General features: G+C 40.3%; 1 protein-coding gene across 1 annotated transcript; it reads right to left on the reverse strand.

Annotated features, from left to right (window-relative positions):
- Positions 1–9,918: 9,918 nt before the first annotated feature.
- Positions 9,919–10,863, reverse strand: LOC120243948 (olfactory receptor 143-like). The gene has a single exon (XM_039250198.1). The coding sequence runs from the start codon at positions 10,849–10,851 to the stop codon at positions 9,919–9,921; it is 933 nt and encodes a 310-aa protein (XP_039106129.1). The 5' UTR covers positions 10,852–10,863.
- Between the last annotated feature and the right edge of the window lie 9,195 nt (positions 10,864–20,058).

Consider the following 20,058-nt stretch of genomic DNA (forward strand, 5'->3'; position numbering starts at 1 on the left):
GAGAATTATGTAAAATCCATGGCAATACATTTAGGGGCTTATGAAAAATGTAAAATATAAATTTTAAGTAAATTTTTTTCTTGTTTAAACGACATCACCGAGTCACCAGCACAACCTGGTGGCTGTTTCAGTGAACTGTTTGAAATTTCTCTTGTGAGTTCTGTCTCCATTCCATTTGCCTGGGCTTTTCTTCCTTTTTAATAATTTTTCTGTATTTAAAAATCACGTAAGGATTTTATAACTATTGTAACTAAAATTAATAGAACTTTTTGTTGTAGGTGTTTCAAAATACTGTTTGTACTGGTCCTCCTATAACTAATACAACTGAAAAATGCGTCGCCTCTCAAAGTTAACTGATTTCTGGAGGGTAAGAAGAATGTGCACTTCTTAAATATAATCCTTATCCCTATAGGAATTTAATATTTTTCGAATTAAAATCCATTTTTGTTTCACTTGTTTATAACATTTCTAAAAGTCTGTGGGTTTTCCATGTGATCGGTGCCCATTTAACGGAGACTGGGGGAAATATTTTTGTTGGATCCTTGATGTCTGTAATCTGTGGTGCTGGAGACGACCTTCCTTCAAGTGACCATGGCTAGAAATAACTGGGAAGAAGCTGAATGAGATATATGAATAGCTGTTTCACCATGGGTAGGGGTGGTTGCACTAGAAGACCTCTAATTCTAAGATTTAAAACTATTAATAATATATTGAAATTGGATAATTTTCAACAGCTGTACTTCCACTAACTAATGTAGGAATTTGAGTCTTGTGAAATTCCCCCAAGAATTTCTGGGAGGGGTACCTGGGTGGCTCAGTTGGTTAAGTATATGACTCTTGATTTTGGCTCAGGTACTATCTCAGGGTTTGTAAGATCGAGCTCCAGGTCAGGCTCTGCACTGATGGCATGGAGCCTGCTTGGGATTCTCTCCCTCCCTCCCCTTATCTCTCAAGATAAATAAATAAACTTAAGAAAAAGAATTTCTGAGAGTCTCCAGAAGGATCTTGCTGTGCTTAGGACCCAGACATCTCACTGGCAGCACACTACTCTCTCCTGACACCTCCCCCTTTCCTAATCAGAGGATATGCTGCTCTTTTTGTTCTTCTCTGAGGAAAAGAACAGCTGCTTGTGCCCCCGAGTTTCTGTCACACTTGTCTGTTGCCCCTCTCGCCAGAGCTCAGAGAACAGTCCATGGGAGTACAGACACATTCTCTGAAGCTCTCATACCAGCTCCTGACAGAATTCTACTTCCTTCATCCCCCATTTCCCCACTTCCCACACACATCTGCTGCTCTGGATGGTGGCCACTCCCACTGCTTTTTTCCTTTTGCACATATTGATATAAGAAACATTTAAATGAGCATCTATGATGTACTGGGCCCTGCATTTGGCACTGGGGATACAGCACTGAACCATGCAGATAAGGTCCCAGTTCTCATCCATTCCAACAAATACATCCAGACACAACACAGGTCATCTCACCATTAATTAGTAAAGCCCACCACTTCATCAGACACTATGGATCTCTGTTAGGCTTATGTGGACTCCTTTTTAAAAAGTCTTTTATGTATGTATGCATGTATGTATGTATGTATGTATCTATTTTAGTAAATAGCAGAATCTTCACTGAGTTTTGGATGAAATTGTAGGTTTCATCTAAATAACAAGAACAACAATGATAAAAGTCTGAGTGAATCATATTATAAACATATTCTCCATACCATGTTAAAATACATGAATTTTTCTCCCTCTCTTCCTTCTTCCCTCTCTGTGTCTCTTGTCTCTGTCTCTGTCTCTCTCCATGTAGATGATAGAGATGATAGAGTTCCTAAATCTTTAGTGAGCTCAGAAACTGAATATTTTGCAGCCTTGGTCTTCCTTTTCACCTTTATGCCCAGGATTGTATGAAGGTTTAGTTGCTCTAAAGCTGGCAGAAGTCTCAATGAAATGAATGCTTCCTGGAAAGGAAGAATGTGGATGCTTTTGGGAATGGAAAGAATTGAAGAAAAGTTTCTGGAGGGTAGTTCAGATGCAGAAAAACTAAAAAAAAAATATCTGGATACAGAAGTAGTGGAAGGGGGTAGGGAAGCTTTTGGTTGTTTGGGGCGTGGATGACTCAGTCATCCAAAGAGAATGGGTTGTATAAATGCACAGAGATTAGGAATATTTGATCAATTTTTTGGTTCTACATATTGAGCCTAAATTGCTTGACTATAACTTAATTTTCATCAATCTGAACTGATGTGGGACAAAACATGCATTTAACACATATACTTCTAGTGGCCCCATTTTGGATCTCGAGAATCCTTTAGTATGTTGGGTGGCTCTTCTGGTGGAGGAAATTCATTTAGGTAGGAACAGAACGCACATCAGATGCCCCATAACAATATTTGTTAAGGACACACCAAAGCTTAAGAAATCTGTTCTAGTATGCAAAACATCATAGCACTGAAAATGTTCATTTCAAAGTAAATTCAACATAATAATAAAATCAACCTAAACAGGTGATATCTTAAGATTTCAGTATTAAGGAGAATGTAATTTTTAAAAATCCTTTGAGTGTCTTAACTTCTCTGTTTCAGAGATAACAGCCTATATTCTTTATCTTATTTATTCTTAATGTTTATTTATTTTTGAGAAGAAAGAGACAGAGTGTGAATGGTAGAGGGGCAGAGAGAGAGACACACACACAGAATTGGAATTAGGCTCCAGGCTCCGAGCTGTCGGCACAGAGTCCAATGCAGGGCTCGGACCCACAAACATGAGGTTATGACCTGAACTGAAGTCAGAGGCTTAACTGACTGAGCCACCCAGGTGCCCTCTTTAGCTTTTTAAAAAAAATAAAATTTAATTTTAATTTTGCTTATAGTTAAGTTATAAAAATGATGCAGAAAAAATCCCATGTATCTTTTATTCAGTTTCCCTCAATGGTAACATTTTAAGACTATAATACAATATCTCAACTAGGATATTGACACTGATCTAATCTACTTGTTTTATTCAGATTTTCCCAGTTTTACTTTTTCTCATTGTGTGTGTGTGTGTGTGTGTGTGTGTGTGTATTTAGTTATATGCAACTTCTCACATGTGTAGGCTTGTGTATCCACCTACCACAGACAAGACACAGAACAGTTTCGACACAGAGACCTCACATGTGGTATATACATAAGATGGAACATAACTCTGCAATCAGGAAGAATGAAATCTTACCATTTGCAACAATGTGGATGGAACTAGAGTGTATAATGCTAAATGAAATAAGTCAGAGAAAAGACAAGTATCCTATGATTTCACTCATATTTGGAATTTAAGAAACAAAACAGATGAACATAGGGGAAGGGAAGGAAAAATAAGATAAAAACAGAGGGAGGCAAACCATAGACATTCTTAGAGAGAACAAAGTGAGGATTGCTGGGATATTGGGTGGGGGGATGGACTAAATGGGTGATGGGCATTAAGGAGGGCACTTGTGAGGATGAGCACTGGGTGTTATCGTAAATGATGAATAACTAAATTCTACTCCTGAAACCATTATTAACTATATGTTAACTAATCTGGATTTAAATTTAAAAAATCTTAAAAGAAAAAAAAGAAAATAGGGGCTAGAAGATCAAAATTTTCTCCTAGGTAGGTGTTCTTGGTGATCTTAGCTAAGAGTTTTACTTTCTTCTATGGTTATGAAGAGACTCTGAGTCAGGGTAAATCCCACCACAAACTCCATAAGGTAAACATCCATTATCATTGCTCTCATAATGAAATCAATCATCTGATGGTTTTCTTTTGATGGTCATAATTGTAATACTGAAGATATTTGGGAAAGATTGGGTAATACATAAAAAAATTGCTTCCATTAAAAAAGAATTGTATTAAATCAAAACTGCAATGAGATATCACTTCATATCAGTCAGAATGACTAAAATTAACAACTTAGGAAACAACAGATGTTGGTGAGGATGAGGAGAAAGGGGAGACCTCTAACACTATTGGTGGGAATGCAAACTGGTTGTAGCCACTCTGGAAAATAGTATGGAGGTTCCTCAAGAAGTTAAAAATAGAACTACCCTATGACCCAGCAAATGCACTACTAGGTATTTACCCAAAGGATACAAAAATACAGATTCAAAGGGGCACATGCATCCCAATGCTTATAGCAACACTATCAGCAATAGCCAAAGAATGGAAAGAGCCCAAATGTTCATTGACTGATGAATGGATAAAGAAGAGATAATATTTAAATACTGAACTCACAAATGTGTGTGTGTGTGTGTGTGTGAACACACATGTACACACACAGAGTGGAATATTATTCACCATCATAAAGAATGAAATCTTACTATTTGCAATAATGTGGATGAAGCTAAGCTAGAGAGTACTAGGTTAAGTGAAATAAATCAGTCAGAGAAAGGCAAATACCACATGATTTCACTCATATATGGAATTTAAGAAACAAAACAGATGAATGTAGGGGGGAAAAGAGAGGTAAACCAGGAAACAGATTAACTATAGAGAACAAATTGAGGGTTGCTGGAGGGTAGGTGGATGGGGGATGGGGTAAATGGATGATGGGAATTAAAGAGGGCATTTGTTGAGATGAGCCCTGGGTGTTGTATGTAAGTGATGAATCACCGAATTCTATACCTGAAACTAATACTACACTACATGTTAACTAACTGTAATTTAAATAAAAATTTGGGGAAAGAGAAAAAGAAGGAACAGTATTAATCACAAATGAAAAAGAGTCATTTTCCTCTGAGTGAATTCAAATGCACAGTTGCACAAATTATTCCCTTCATGGGTTGATTTTCCTTTTTTTTTTTTTTTAAAGTTTATTCACTTATTTTGAGAGAGAGAGAAAAAAAAGAGAGAGGATGAGCAGGGGAGGGGCAGAGAGAGAAGGAGAGAGAGAGAATCCCAAGCAGGCTCTGCAATGTGGTGCTCAATCTCACGAACTGTGAGATTATGACCTGAGACAAAATCAAAGAGTCAGATGCTTAACCTGAGCGCAGGTGGCCCTGTGGGTTGATTTTTCTTGACCAGAATTTTTTAACCTATTGTTCTGTTTGATATTTCATCATAAAACTGAGGGAAATCAGATATCTTTTCTACCCGGTCATAGCTACCATTCTATATTACAGTGAGTGAGTTCCACAAACATAGGAAACTCTATTTTATTCTACATTATATTCCAAGCACAGCCCCTACTATGATAGGTATTCAAAAAAAATTAATGGAATGACTGAATGTGTAAATCAAGAGGATAACCTAATATGGTTATCTCCTTCAGGCAATTTAGGAGAGTCATCACTGCAAGAAAGATCAGAGCGGTGAATTCACTTAGTGTTCTATTTCTAAATAACAGAGTGCAGGAGAACACAATGAGAATTTCTCAGGCTGGTGACCCTGAAGAGGAAGGACTCTCTCCATGCTGACCCAGTTATATACAGTCTCAAGTTCTGAGGTTTGTGTTCTGCTGGTTCATCCATATTCACGTCTGAGCTGAATATAACCACGATGGGCAATATGGATGCCTATGTCTATTCCTCAGCGGCCTTAGCTTGAATTCCTAAATTCAGTATTTGGCTGGCATATGTATCCTCCTTGGCCTGCTGCAACCTCCCCCAGCTTCCTCTATTGGTGCCCCGCCTCAGTCTTGGAAACCTGATGACATGCCAGTTTCTGCTTCTACTGACTAAATCCTCACTCTAGATCTTAGATCTTAGGCCACACCTTAGACATCACCCAGAATCAACTGCTATTTAGGGTTTTGCTGTATTTCTTTACAGTCCTAATTTGTAATTGCCATGTACTCTTCCACTGCATGCTTGGGCTCCTCCTGGAATGCTTCATGCTCGGTCACCTTCGGCCCTTTCCTCATACTGTTCTTTTAGAATACATCCTCCCTGACATACCCCCACCTGACTTCTCATCAGACAATGCGAACTTCTCTCTTTGCTCAGTTAACTCATTTCCTCTGTTTAAACATTACTTTCTCTATTAAGTCTCCCAGCCTCTTAAATCAATTTTATATGCCTGGGCACCGTTGTACCTGTTGTCCTCACTGTGAGTGTAAATCTGCTTGTCAGACTCTATATAGACTTTAAGCTCTTACAGGACAAATTATTCATCGCCATATCAAGATTGTGGGAGTGTTTCTGATATGTAGGCAGCAGGTTTCTAACCCTGGAGATACACAGGCAAGAGAAGCATATAGAGCTGAGAGACAATGAGCCTTATCTGGCACATGCTGTCTTACTGATTAATTCTCTATTGTTTTATTTTTTAAATTATTTAAACTTTATTTTTGAGAGAGAGAGAGAGAGAACAGGGAGGAACAGAGAGAGAAGGAGACACAGAATCCAAAGCAGGCTCCAGGCTCTGAGTTGTCAATCCAAAGCCTGACACAGGGCTTGAACTCACAAACCTCAAGATCATGACCTAAGCTGAAGTCGGACACTTAACCAACTGAGCCACCCAGGTGCCCCATCTTTTGGTCTCCTTGTAATTTTAAACAAACGTTGTGGGTTCCAGGGTCCATAGTGAATGAGATTAGCATTATGTTGATTAACCTAGTACCAATGTGCCTCCATTATATTAAAACCAAATATCCTGAGAATGTGGTTTGGATGTAGCCTAAATTAGACAATCTAGGTAAACTAAGTTCTTTAGATCCTGTCTTCTCTATAGTTTAAAAATTTTTTTAATGTTTGTTTATTTTTGAAAGAGAGAGAGAGAGAGACAGAGCACAATCAGGGGAGGGGCAGAGAGCAAGGGAGACACAGAATCTGAAGCAGGGTCCAGGCTCTGAGCTGTCAGCACAGAGCCTGACGCAGGGCTTGAACCCACAAACTGGAAGATCATGACCTGAGACAAAGTCAGACGTTTAATCTCCAGAGCCGCCCAGGCACCTCAGAATAACTTATAGTTTTTAATAGAAGCAAAATTTGTATGTAACTTGTCCCTAATAGCTTTTAGTGGCAAAAACCCAAAATTGTAGCAAATGAGGTTGATGTTACATGAAAAAGGACTCATTATGGTACAGCCAATAATGGCATTGCTTTCCTGTGTGGTATTTGATACCTAGCATTCTAATAGTCTAAGATTTAGGACCCGGCAACTTCCGGTCCTAATCAGAAAACTGAAATCAGTTTTTCCCATGGTTCAGGCCATGCTTGAGGACGATGGAAAACAGCACAGATGTCTATACTGTGTTTCTGCTGCCACCCTGAGACAAAATTTTATCTACCAAGATAAATTTTCGTGTTATAAAAATTCCACAGCCACTTTGCATACACAGCTAATTTATTCACTTGCTTTTATTAGCTTCTACTGACATAGGCATAGGTTGCATTGGGAGACAGGTTTTAAATTTCACATGTATAATAAATAGTACAACAAAACCCTATTTCATTTTAGTTTCTGAAGGTAAAATTGCATGATTTTCCTAATTTATGCTGTAATCCAATGAAACAGTTCCAGTTTTTTGTTTGTTTGTTTGTTTGTTTGTTTGTTTGTTTGTTTCAAAGGAAATCCAAGTACTTCAGGAGAAACAACTTATTTTGCAAGTGGGAAGTGCTGGTTACCTAGAACTTTAGCCAATTTGAAAGACACATGTGTTAGAAAGAATGGCATTTCTTTCTATTATATCAAACCAGACTCTCTTTTTGGTCTTGAAGATTTATAGCCATGAGTTTAAAGAAAACTAATTTTATGAAACAAAAATCAAAGTTTTTTATTAACATAAACTTTTAATTTGCCTTAGAGGAAAAATTCGTATCAGACAGGTTCATAAGTTTAATTACATAAATATTTATTTTGCCAGATCTTAGTCTAACCATGCATAGGAGAAAGACGGAAGATTAGGTGGTCAAATTCTCTTTGTTTAGACAGAGATATAAACAAAATTATGATAGTCTGATATATATATTTTATAAATATCTTATCTCCAATGCTATTAGAACAAGTCAGATTAAATTAAATTAATTTGGTTCATTTTTCTCAGTTGCTAAATCGTATTAACATATGCCATACTTATTCTTTTTTTTAACTTTTTTGCTGTACTTATTTTTATAAGCTAATACTTGCAGTCCCTTTGACTAAGCATAAATATCTCACAGATACTACTGACTTTGGCCCCACTGAGAATCATTAAGGAAAATAAATTAGTGTTGTATCTCTCTATTGGCACAAAACAAGAAATTTGGAAGAGCTCAATTTTTGATATTTTATAGTAGAAAACACTACCCTTTTTTCTTTTTTCAAATGTAAAATATCATAATTATTTGTCTCCTTTGAAAGTATTTACAGAGACTCAGTCATACTTCATCAATATTATGCTATAAAATTACAAAAATTCACATTAAATATTTCTAGAAGCATAAGCATTTCTCCAGTTTGGTGTTAAAGCCTTTACGGACCATTCTTCCACGAGAGGGATTTTTGGCTAAGGTGGCATTTCTACCTTTTCTGGCTGATTCTGAAATAATTCTCCAGATTTTCACCTCTCTTTCCTTTTTTAAATTGTTTAAATGTTTTTTTAAATTAATTTATTTATTTCTGAGAGAGAGACACACAGCATGAGCAGGGGAGGGTCAGAGAGGGAGGGAGACATAGAATCTGAAACAGGCCCCAGGCTCTGGGCTAGCTGTCAGCACAGAGCCTGATGCGAGGCTCAAACCCATGAACCTTGAGATCATGACCTGAGCCAAAGTCAGACACTTAACCGACTGAGCCACCCACGTGCCCCATCACCTCTCCTTTCTTATACTTCCTATTTTCCCTCTTCAATTCCATCCTGAGAGGCAAAATGATAATGTGGTTCTGTTGAAAGATGAATTAGGTAGAAATCCGGGCTCTTCTCTGAACTAATTGAACTGACTCTCTGAATCTCACTTTCAACATCTATAAAAAAGGACATTAAGATTCACATTATGATAGCATTTGAAAAGAGACAACTCCTGTTAAGAACTCCATAAATGTTCATCGTTTCCTACAAATTGAAAGCAAGAATCGCTCCATGGCAATGGTCTACTCATTCTTGTTTTATTCTTGTCTTGAACAGAATAAAAAAGGTTTTCAGCCTTTGCAAAGGAATCTTTTTTGTGCATCTGGGCAGAGAAGCCTCATGTTGAACCTGACACTTTATTTTGTGGCCAAGGACATTCCCTAAGCTATGAATTCTGTCTCATTCATTATGGATCTCAAAACATTTTTTGAGAATTATGAAAATATTAGGAGAAAAAAGCTGATCAGCAGCCAAGGAAGTGGCAACCTCTATCATATCAGACCATTTGCTCAGTGTTATGAAACATAGCCATGTTTCTCAAGAAATGTCTGTAATTTTCATCACTGGTGGGTTTGAAGAAGGTGGGAAGGTTGGTGAGCCTCACCCATTCTTAGCCATCCTCAGGAATAAAATGATTTAAAAACCAAAGGCTCAATAAGGTATCTTTTTCTATCTCCTCTGTGGGCTAGAAAATCCAATATAGAAACCAGGACTAAAAGAACTCTGAAAATCTGGGAAATTTATAACTTGCACAGCAAACATTCCCCAAATGCTGAAAAACAGAATGGCCGTATGTAATCATTTTTAGGGAAAACAAAGAGGGGGTGACCTCATCAGAGAGCATACAGCTATAATATTTGCTTATACATGAAAAGTACATGGAAAGAAGCAATGTGGGAGGTGGTCTAAAAGGAATTGGGCTGAGTCTTGGAACATGCCGTTAAGAATAAAGCTCAGTTCAATCGGAGACTGAGAATAACTAGGAAATTCAGTACTGTTTGCATGCGACATGCTTACAGAGAATTCAGTTTTTAAAGCAAAAAAAAAACCAAACTTGTTCTGAAGGAAATCATGAGGACATATGTGCACACACACACACACACACACGGCAACAACTCAGAAACATTGATTCTGCTTAGTTTGCAATTCTCTTGAGGGTTTTTTTCAGAGCACACTTGACATCCTTGTTCCTTAGGCTATAGATGAGGGGGTTCAACATGGGTATTATATTGGTGTAAAATACCGAGAAGAACTTCCCCTGGTCCACAGAACCAGAGGGAGAGGTCTTGAGATGTGTGAACAATCCAGACCCATAGAACAGACCCACAGTCACCATGTGGGAGCCACAGGTGCTGAAGGCTTTGGACCAACCTGGAGCTGATGAGACGTGGAGGACACTGGACAGGATCAAAGCATAAGAAATGAAAATAATGAAACCAGATATTATGACAACTGTGCTCACAATAATGGAATCCACCAGCTCACTGGCATAGGTGCTGCTGCAGGAGAGCTGGAGGAGGGGGAAGATGTCACACATGTAATGGTTGATGATGTTAGAATCACAAAAGGACAATTTGACCATGTCCCCTGTGTGGACCACGGCACCAGCAAACCCCATCATGTAAGAACCAAACATCAGCAGAGAACAGACCTGAGGGAACATGGCGGCCGTGTACACCAGGGGCTTACAGATGACCACGTAGCGATCATAGGCCATGGCTGTCAACATATAGCACTCAGAATGGACAAAGAAACAAAAGAAAAATAGCTGGGTCATGCATCCTGTAAAGGAAATGATGTTCTTCTCTGAGATAAAGTTCAGCAGCATTTTAAGGGTAATGACCAAAGAGTGGCAGAGATCTATGAAGGATAAATTGAAAATGAAAAAGTACATGGGAGTGTGCAGGTGAGAATTCAGGCATATTAGATTAATTAGGCTCAAATTCCCTACCACAGTGACCACATAGTTTAGTAAGAAGAGAAAGAAAAGGGGTAACTGGAGCTGAGGTAGGTCTGTAAATCCTACCAGGATGAACTCTGTCACTAAAGAGTCATTTTCCACAGCCATTCCCTGCCGGAGTGTGATCTGTGAGGAAATGAGAGAAGTGTCACATCAGGAGGGGACTCAGATCCTTTGTTTCTAGAATAAGGCCTTGTTCTATTGGGGCTCAAGTATGTCTGTAGGGACAGCACCCTCACTGGAAGAAGGGCCAGGGCAAGGACTCTCCATATTTAACTTTTTTTTTCTCATTTGTCCTTTTTGTCCATGTTTTCGGATCTTGCCCATAACTCCTAACCTCCCCTGGGCTGACACAAGCCAGGATGAAGTCTTTTAGCATGGGCACCAAAAGCGATGGTCACCTGTGAAAGCAATATCTTGAAGAGATGAATAGGTTGATCAAGGTCATACAGACAGAGGACAAAGGAGCCAACAGTTGGACATGGGGCCATTTCCTATGAAAATTCCTGAAGCTCTGAGACAGTAAAGTCACTGTGATACCCACTGCACCCACTGTTCAATCCACTCTCTCCCTCTTACCTTTCAGAAACTCAGTACCTAGCTTAGTGAAAGTGCTAAGAGGTTAAAAGGCTCAGGGAGATTAAGTAACTTGTCCAAGATCACACACATAGTAACTGGAGGAATTTGAATTCCCCTATTGTCCTGAACTTCTCCTACCCATTCCCTTCATCCAGTCTTACCTCAAAATCACAATGAATTATTCAGGAAGGACAGGTGGTCTCCCCACACCTCTCCCCTGCTGTAGCTGTGGGCATGAAAACATGAGAACAGAAAGAATCAGCTGTCCAACTTCCTTCTGCCTGGAGATCTCACTACTGCCAGACACCTAAGTGTTCTTTTCCTTTTCCTGTCCTGAAGGATACAAAGGCTTTGAAAATGGAGGAGGCAATATCCCTTGTTTGTGGATTTGCATAAAATGTCTTAAAGGCAAGGCAAATGCATCAACTTTATGTCTCTAAACCATCAGCAGTTTAATATTGTAAATTCATCTTATTCTCTGTGGATCTCAGCAACTTGTTTAGAAGCTTGGAAAACAAGGCTCATTTAGCATCAAAGTTTGATCAAGCTCCTAAGGGAAGAAATTATTGAGCCTGTGTTTATATCCTTTTTGTCAATACGTAACATTGCTTCCTTTGGGACTCAATGTTCTTCAAGAATCAGTTCACATTAAGAATTTCAAATCCTCTATGTGGGGAGGGAGTAGCTCCCTTTGTGTTCCAAGTGATCTTAGAGCTCGTGCTCGATTATAAAACAGGAGTATTGAGGGGAAGAGTCATTGCCATTCCCAATACTTTTTTTCCTTGTTCTGTGATTGATATAGCATGTGTCATACCTCTAATACTTTTGGTGTCTTTTACGTCTCTAGAAAAGTGTAACAGAGAAATGTTAAAAGAATGAGTCTTTTAACTCATTAAAGTTAATTTAATTAAAGTTATGAGTTAACTCATAAATTAATTTAACTCATTAACTCTTAATCTGGAGTCAAATTAATCAAACTTGAATTCAAAAATTCTTTCACTTAGTATGTGTGCAGTCTTGGACAGATTACTCAATCACTCTGAGCCTTTTTTCCTCATCTACATTATAAATTTAATAATAATTTCTACCTTCGTACATTGCTTTGAGGATTAAATGCCTCATAATCTCTAGCACATTTTAGGGAAGTGCTTGGTATAGGGTAAGTCTTAAGTAAGTATTAGGTTGCCTTTCTCCTTATCCTCATCTATATCTATAGCAAGGTCCTCTTCCCCAAGTTCCTAATTCTGTACCCAACTATTTACTAGACATCCCCACTAAACTGAATTAAGCATCTCCTTTTGGTCCCAGAACTGTTTCTCATCTTGCTATCTTTTTATAAGTTAATGGCACCATCCTTTACTTAGTTAACTAATCTAGAAATGGGTTATCATTCAGGGCTCCTCATTCCCACTAACCATTAGCATCTGATATTCAAAGTTTACATAAGTCTATTTCCTTAAATTTCCTGGTTTCTTACGCTTCCTGTTCACTGCACTGCCTTTGATACAGCTCTCTTGCCTCAAGGGTGGAATACTTTAAAAGTTTTCTTAACCTGGGGTCCTACCATCACCCTTTATATTAGCATATTTTTTGTTGTATAATAAATTACCACAGACTTAGTGGCTTAAAAGAACACCCAATTATTAGTCACAGTTCAGAAGTAGGTTAGAGGTCTGGTATAAAATGTCATGCTTTTTACAATTGCATCAAAAACCATAAAATACCTAGGAATAAATCTAACCAAAGAGGTGAAAAATCTATACACTGAAAACTATAGAAAGCTTATGAAAGAAATTGAAGAAGACACTCAAAAAAATGGAAAAACATTCCATGCTCCTGGATAGAAAGAACAAATATTGTTAAAATGTCAATACTACCCGAAGGAATCTACATATTCAATGGAATACCTAGCAAAATAACACCAGTGTTCTTCACAGAGCTAGAACAAACAATCCTAAAATTTGTATGGAACCAGAAAAGTCCCCTAATAGTCAAAGCAATCTTGAAAAAGAAAATCAAAGCTGGAGGGATCACAATCCCAGACTTTAAGATGTACTACAAAGCTGTCATCATCAAGACAGTATGGTACTGACACAAAAACAGACACTCAGATCAATAGAACAGAATAGCGAACCCAGAAATGGACCCACAAACGTATGACCAAGTAACTTTGACAAAGCAGGAAAGAATATCCAATGGAATAAAGACAGTCTTTTCAGCAAATGGTGTTGGGAAAACTGGACAGTGACATGCAGAAAAATGAATCTGGACCACTTTCTTACACTATACACAAAAACAGACTCAAAATGGATGAAAGACCTAAATGTAAGGCAGGAAAACATCAAAATCCTCGAGGAGAAAGCAGGCAAAAACCTCTGTGACCTCGGCTACAGCAACTTCTTACTCAACACATCTCTGGAGGCAAGGGAAACCAAAGCAAAAAGAACTACTGGGACCTCATCAAAATAAAAAGCCTCTTCATGGCAAAGGAAACAATCAGCAAAACTAAAAGGCAACCGACAGAATGGGAGAAGGTATTTGCAAACGACATATCAGATAAAGAGTTAGTATCTAAAATCTATAGAGAACTTATCAAACTCAACACCCAAAAAACAAATAATCCAGGGGAAAAATGGGCAAAAGACATGAATAGACACTTCTCCAAAGAAGACATCCAGATGGCAAACGGACACATGAAAAGATGCTCAACATCTGATTCATCATCGGGGAAATGTACATCAGAACCACAATGAGATACCACCTCACACCTGTCAGAATGGCTAATATTAACAACTCAGGCAACAACAGATGTAGGTTAGGATGCAGAGAAAGAGGATCTGTTTTACACTACTGGTGGGAATGCAAACTGGTGCAGCCATTCTGGAAAACAGTATGTAGGTTTCTCAAAAAATTAAAAATAGAACTACCCTACGACCCAGCAATTGCACTACTAGGTATTTATCCAAGGGATACAGGTATGCTGTTTCGAAGGGACACATGCACCCCAATGTTTATAGCAGCACTATCAACAATAGCCAAAGTATGGAACAAGCCCAAATGTCCACCGATGCATGAGTGAATAAAGAAGATGTGGTGTGTGTATATGTATATATATATGTGTGTGTTTGTGTGTGTATATGCACAATGGAGTATTACTTCGCAATTGAAAAGAATGAAATCCTCCCATTTGCAGCTACGTGGATGGAACTGGAGGGTATTATGCTAAGTGAGATTAGTCAAAGAAAGACAAATATTCATATGACTTCACTTATATGAGGACTTTAAGAAATAAAATGAATGACCATAAGGGAAGGGAAGCAAAACTAATATAAAAACAGGGAGGGGGACAAAACCTAAGAGACTCTTAAGTATAGAGAACAAACAGAGGGTTGCTGGAGGGATTGTGGGAGGGGGGATGGGCTAAATGGGTAAGGGGCTTAGGGAATCTACTCCTGAAATCATTGTCGCACCATGTGCTAACTAACTTGTTTGTAAATTACAAAAACTAAATAAATTATAGAAAGAAAAAAAAAATGTCATGCTTGATTCTCTGCCCAGGCTGAAATCAATGCACGGGCAGGACTGCATTTCCTCCTGGGAAGGCTGTTTCTAAGCTCACTCAGGTTGTTGGCAGAATTCAGTTTCTTGAGATCTCCACATCCTTGCTGGCTGTCTGCTGGGGGTCACTCAGCTTCTAGAGAGGCTGCCTGCGTTCTTTGTCCTATAGCTCCCCCTTCTTCAACCCAGCAATAAATAACACACAAATCCTTCTTGTGTTTTGACTCTCTCTGATGGATATCAGATATCCTTCTGTCACTAGCTTGAGAAGAAACTCTCTGCCTTTAAAATGTTTGTGTGGTTAGGTTAGGCCTACCTTGATAATCTCCCTAATTTAAGGTCTGCTATACCGTATAACATAGCACAGTCACTAGAGTGAAAGCTCATTATACTTACAGGTTCTATCCACACTCAAATGAGAGAGGATTATAAAAGGAAAAAAGTCATTAGGGATTCATGTCTTAGAATTCTGCTGACCACACCATCTTCTCTGGAAATGTATTCATACATTTTATATAGAATTACTTACAGAGAATGCAACATTCCCTTGCCTAAAATGCTTCTGCCTCTTTCCCAACACAAGTGTAAACCCCTCAGCCTGTCACAGAAAGCTCTCTAGAGCTCTCTGCTCCCTTTGTCCACAGCTTTATCCGTCAGGTCTCCACTCCTTGGATTGTACTCTCCAGTAATACTGAGGCGTCTGAAGTTCCTCTCATACATTCTGAGGATTTCTAGGCTCCATGTTGTTTCTGCCTGAAATGACTTCTCCCTTCTTCTTCATTTGAATACCAACTACTCATTCTCCAAGACTCGGTCCTAGCATCATTTCTGATAGAACATTTCTTCTGACCTCTTCCCCTGTCCCCACTCTCCACACCTAAAGTGCTTTCTCTGTGTTCTGCTGATGCATCTTGTGCATGCTCTCACTTATACACAGCGAGCTTACTCCTGTACCTTCATTACACGTGGACTGTACATTCCTGACGGCAAGGATTCAATCTTACTTTTTTATCTATGCTGCTATTAACAGATCTCCTTCGTCTCCTTCTTTCCTTCCGCCCTCCCCCTCTTCCTTCTTTTCTTTTTCTTTTTTCTCCTTTTCTTTATTTCTTTTTCTCTCATCTTTAACTCCATATTTCCAAATAGCATGCAGTTGCTTCTTGATTGGTGAGAAGCACTCACTTGGGGATCTGACTATTTTTTAAAAGACTTTCATGGAGCTTTCCTATTTTCACCTTTTCCTTCACCTCTACTATCAGAGGTGATTTGTGTCACCACATTCCTGAACATATGGGAGATGACATAGCGTATCATATTTGTATCTACCACACAGCTTAGAATTGAGCTTCCTGGGGACTACTGATTTAGGGTTGTGATGGTTTCCCGTCTCACATTCAGGTCCTTTACCCATTTTAAGTTTATTTTTGTGCATGGTGTGAGAAAATGATCTAGTTTCATTCTTCTGCATGTTGCTGTCCAGTTCTCCCAACACCATCTGTTAAAGAGGCTGTCTTTTTTCCATTGGATATGCTTTCCTGCTTTGTCAAAGATTAGTTGGCTGTATACTTTTGGGTCCAATTCTGAGTTCTCTATTCTATTCCATTGGTCTATGTGTCTGTTTTTGTGCCAATACCATACTGTCTTGATGATGACAGCTTTGTAGTAGAGGCTGGAATGGTGCTGCCTCCCATTTTGGTTTTCTTCTTCAATATTACTTTGGCTATTCGGGGTCTTTTGTGGTTCCATACACATTTTAGGATAGTTTGTTCTAGTTTTGAGAAGTATGCTAGTGCAATTTTGATTGGGATTGCATTGAATTGTCTACTACTTTCTTATGGTCATACTGGATAATAACGTACAGTGAAGAGTTTTTACAGATGCAGCATAACCAAGCCTGTATGATATCAACATGACTTATCACTGGTGATGTTAACTCTGATCAATGGTTAAGGTGGTGTCAGTTTTCTTTCTTGTAAATTTACTATTTATCCCTTTTCCTACTAAATTCTTTGGAAGCAAGTCACTAGGTCCAGGAGAGAGGAACTAAGCTCTACGTCCTGGAGAAAAGTTATCTAGATATGTGTTTTTGAAATTTATATGGATTCACGGATATTTACTTTATTCTTTGGGTTATAATACAATAGTGTCACTATTTATTTTGAGGAATCCCTGTAATCAAGGGCAGATAATCAAGTAATCAAGGAATGTTACCGACCATTGTAATTTCTTTATTGATTAACAGCCCTACATTCATTTAAAAAAACCCCGGGCCATTGAGAAACCTCTGAGTTGGCCTTTGAGCAGAATTGCCCTTCTATGCAAGTCACTGGCCTCAGGGGTAAAGCTCATATTTCTTTCCAACCAAAACTCTTGAGTGTTGGCTTTTTGAGCAAGCCACAAGCAGCTTAACTTGGGTAACACTCAGTAACACTCTCAGTGGAAAGAGGTAGGAAATATGTGTATGCATTCAAACTCTTGGGTGTATATATTTAATTATCTCATATCCATTAATACATATTTAATAGACACCTGAATTAATGCCCGATTTCTCCAACTCTAATCTAGCAACACAGGGCTCATTATAGCCTTCCTCTTCTGCCTAGTTATAACTTATTTTCGCGACAATGGGAAACATGGCTCTATTATCTACCATTTACTTACTTATTTGACTAGATATTTTAAGTTTAAGGTAAACATTGTACTTTAGTTGCTAAAGTTGGTTTTCATAGGAGTACGTTTGCAACTGTTACAGGCATACTGTTATGGGCCGAATGATAATAAATTCTAAATAACAGAAATTTTGTCATACGCAAATGCTTTCCCTGGCTGATCTGCTTTTGATTAATAAACACGGTGCTGCAGTGAGCGTGCTGCCCAAGGGGCCTTCAGGACTCAGCCACGTGGCTGTTCAGGGAGGCGGAGCTTCAGGTGCGGCCAGCCTGGTCACCGCCACACAGCTGCTCCCACACCCTCCGACACAGCGCCCCCTGCCCGCCCACCCCGCTCTTCCCTCGGCGAAGGGCGGCTCCACTTCTACTCCACTGCGCTCGGGGCCAAAAGGGAGCCTCACCGTAGGCTCCTGGGAGCACAGAGACGGGTGCTCCTGGTGTCGCCTGTGCCAGAGCGCAGGGACAGCTTCACTCTTACCTTCTCTGGGGAGTCTCCGAAGGCTGGGTCGGCGGGGAAGGTGGCTGCGGGTGCCATGCAGGTCCTGTGCGAGGCTCCGGAGCTTCGGCAGCTGTTAATCCCCAAGGGTGAGGGGCGCCCAGAGGACGAGGTCCATTGCTGGAGAACCGGCAGCCTGAGAGCTCCAGCGGCCATCTTGGGCCTGGGAGACAGTGTGGAGGCTGCAAGAGGAGTGGGACCCCGGGCACGTGAGACCTCCGCCACGGCCAATGCCTTGTACAGCAGCAACGTGAGAAAGGACTCAAAAGCCACGGCCAGAAGCACCATGGAGTCCCTGCTCCGGCCCACGGCGGCCCTGAGCGAGGCCGCCCACCAGCTGCATGCAGCCTGGCCCCTGACACATCCGACAGGGACGGATGTTCGGCCATCTTCCACTCAGACAGCCTGGGGACACAAGGCCTGCTGAGCGGCACACCGCCCCCTGGCGGCGTGGAGGGGGCGAGTCAGCATGAAGAGCATGTGCACAGAGAAGCGTTGGCAGCCGCTAAGGAGGTCTGGAAAAAGGAGCAGTTTAGTGGCCCGGGGCCGGGGAGGTTGCCGGCAGAGCTGGTTGCAGGCAGTTTTTGAGGGAGGGGTGGAGCTAGGCCCAAAGGACACATCTCTCAGTAAGTACAATAGGGCCAGTGCTGGCAAGGGGGCAGGGCACTGAGGATCCTGAGAGGCTGCCCTGCCAGTGCCAAACAAAGCAGATCTGGCTCGCTCCTCCAGCAAGGCTCCAGCCAGCACCTGGTGAGGTGGAGTGAGAGCACTCGGCTTTGCAGCACGATGAAACCCAATCTGGATGGGTGATGATGATGGGTCCCCGCTCATGAAGTGTCCCGGCATGCCCTGACACATTCACAGGCCCATTCCCAACCATGCCTAGAAAGGGGTTTGAGGAGGCCTGCTGGTTCTTGAACAGGTGAGGACAGGGGACAGAGTATGCTGGTGCCTGAGTCCCACCCCACTGCTCACTGGGGTCCTGGCACCCAGCAGACCCCAACTTCACCGGGTTGTCGCACCCTTTCTTCTTTGTCACAAACCTGCAAAATGTCCTCTTATTTTTCTCGTATCTTTTTCGCTTCCAGAGAGTCACTTTGATTTCGAATGACACACTCTGGCGCTAAATGCTTAGAGAGTTCCCCTGCTGTAGGTTCTAGCGTTGTGAAGTTAGTGTTTCTGTTATCTCTCTCTTCCAAGTATTAACCAGGCCCGACCCTGCTTAGCTTCCGAGATCAGACAAGATTGGGTGCATTCAGGGTGGGATGGCCATCAACGTGTTTCTGTTATTTCTTTTCAGATAGTTTTTGTTTTTGTTTTTTGAAGTGTAAGGAATCATAAGAGCAAAAGGATTTAAGAAACCATGCCACTAAGCAAAGGCAGCAGTTCTGAGAAGCTGGAGAGGGGAGGATAGTGGACACTTTCGCTCCCTGACAGCTCACTGTCTGGTTACCAAGGCCACCTCTCAGGTAGGGGTGACAGCAGGGACTTTTTTTGGGTAGAAAGAGTCAGGTTTGTTTTCGTGCAGCCTGATATGTGCTGTTCTGAGCAGCCTACTCTAGGCCTGTTATTAAAAGGAAAATGAAGTGGAGCATTCTGTCCATGGGGAGGCCAGAGTTTGGGAGCCCAGCCAGGGCCTACTGTCTGTATCCTCTGACATCTCCTAAAATGTGATTCTTTACATTTTGGTGTTAATACCAAACACAACACACACAAATTGTACACACACACACACACACACACACAGAATGATGTACACTTTCATAAAGAGTAATAGTAGGATATCGCTTCTTGGCCTTTTGGCTAAGATCAAGTGAAGAGTAATAGTAGGATATAACCTGTGTTCCCCTTGTCTTTGATTCTTAGACCAACCAAATTCTGGGTGTCCTAGTCTTTATTCTTGGAAGAGGAAGAATGAAAGTCTTGATTTGGTTGGCTTAAAGAAAATTCCAAGATGAATAACATAATAAGATCATAAGATGAACAATATATTACATCATGGTGTATTAACAG

The sequence above is a fragment of the Hyaena hyaena genome, unplaced genomic scaffold (assembly GCF_003009895.1).
Source record: "Hyaena hyaena isolate Hyena2069 unplaced genomic scaffold, ASM300989v1 scaffold_364, whole genome shotgun sequence".
Classification (NCBI taxonomy): Eukaryota; Metazoa; Chordata; class Mammalia; order Carnivora; family Hyaenidae; genus Hyaena; species Hyaena hyaena.

What these genes read in the sequence shown, in the direction of transcription:
- LOC120243948 (XM_039250198.1), bottom strand. Translation starts at nt 10,851, where the DNA reads ATGGCTGTGGAAAATGACTCTTTAGTGACAGAGTTCATCCTGGTAGGA.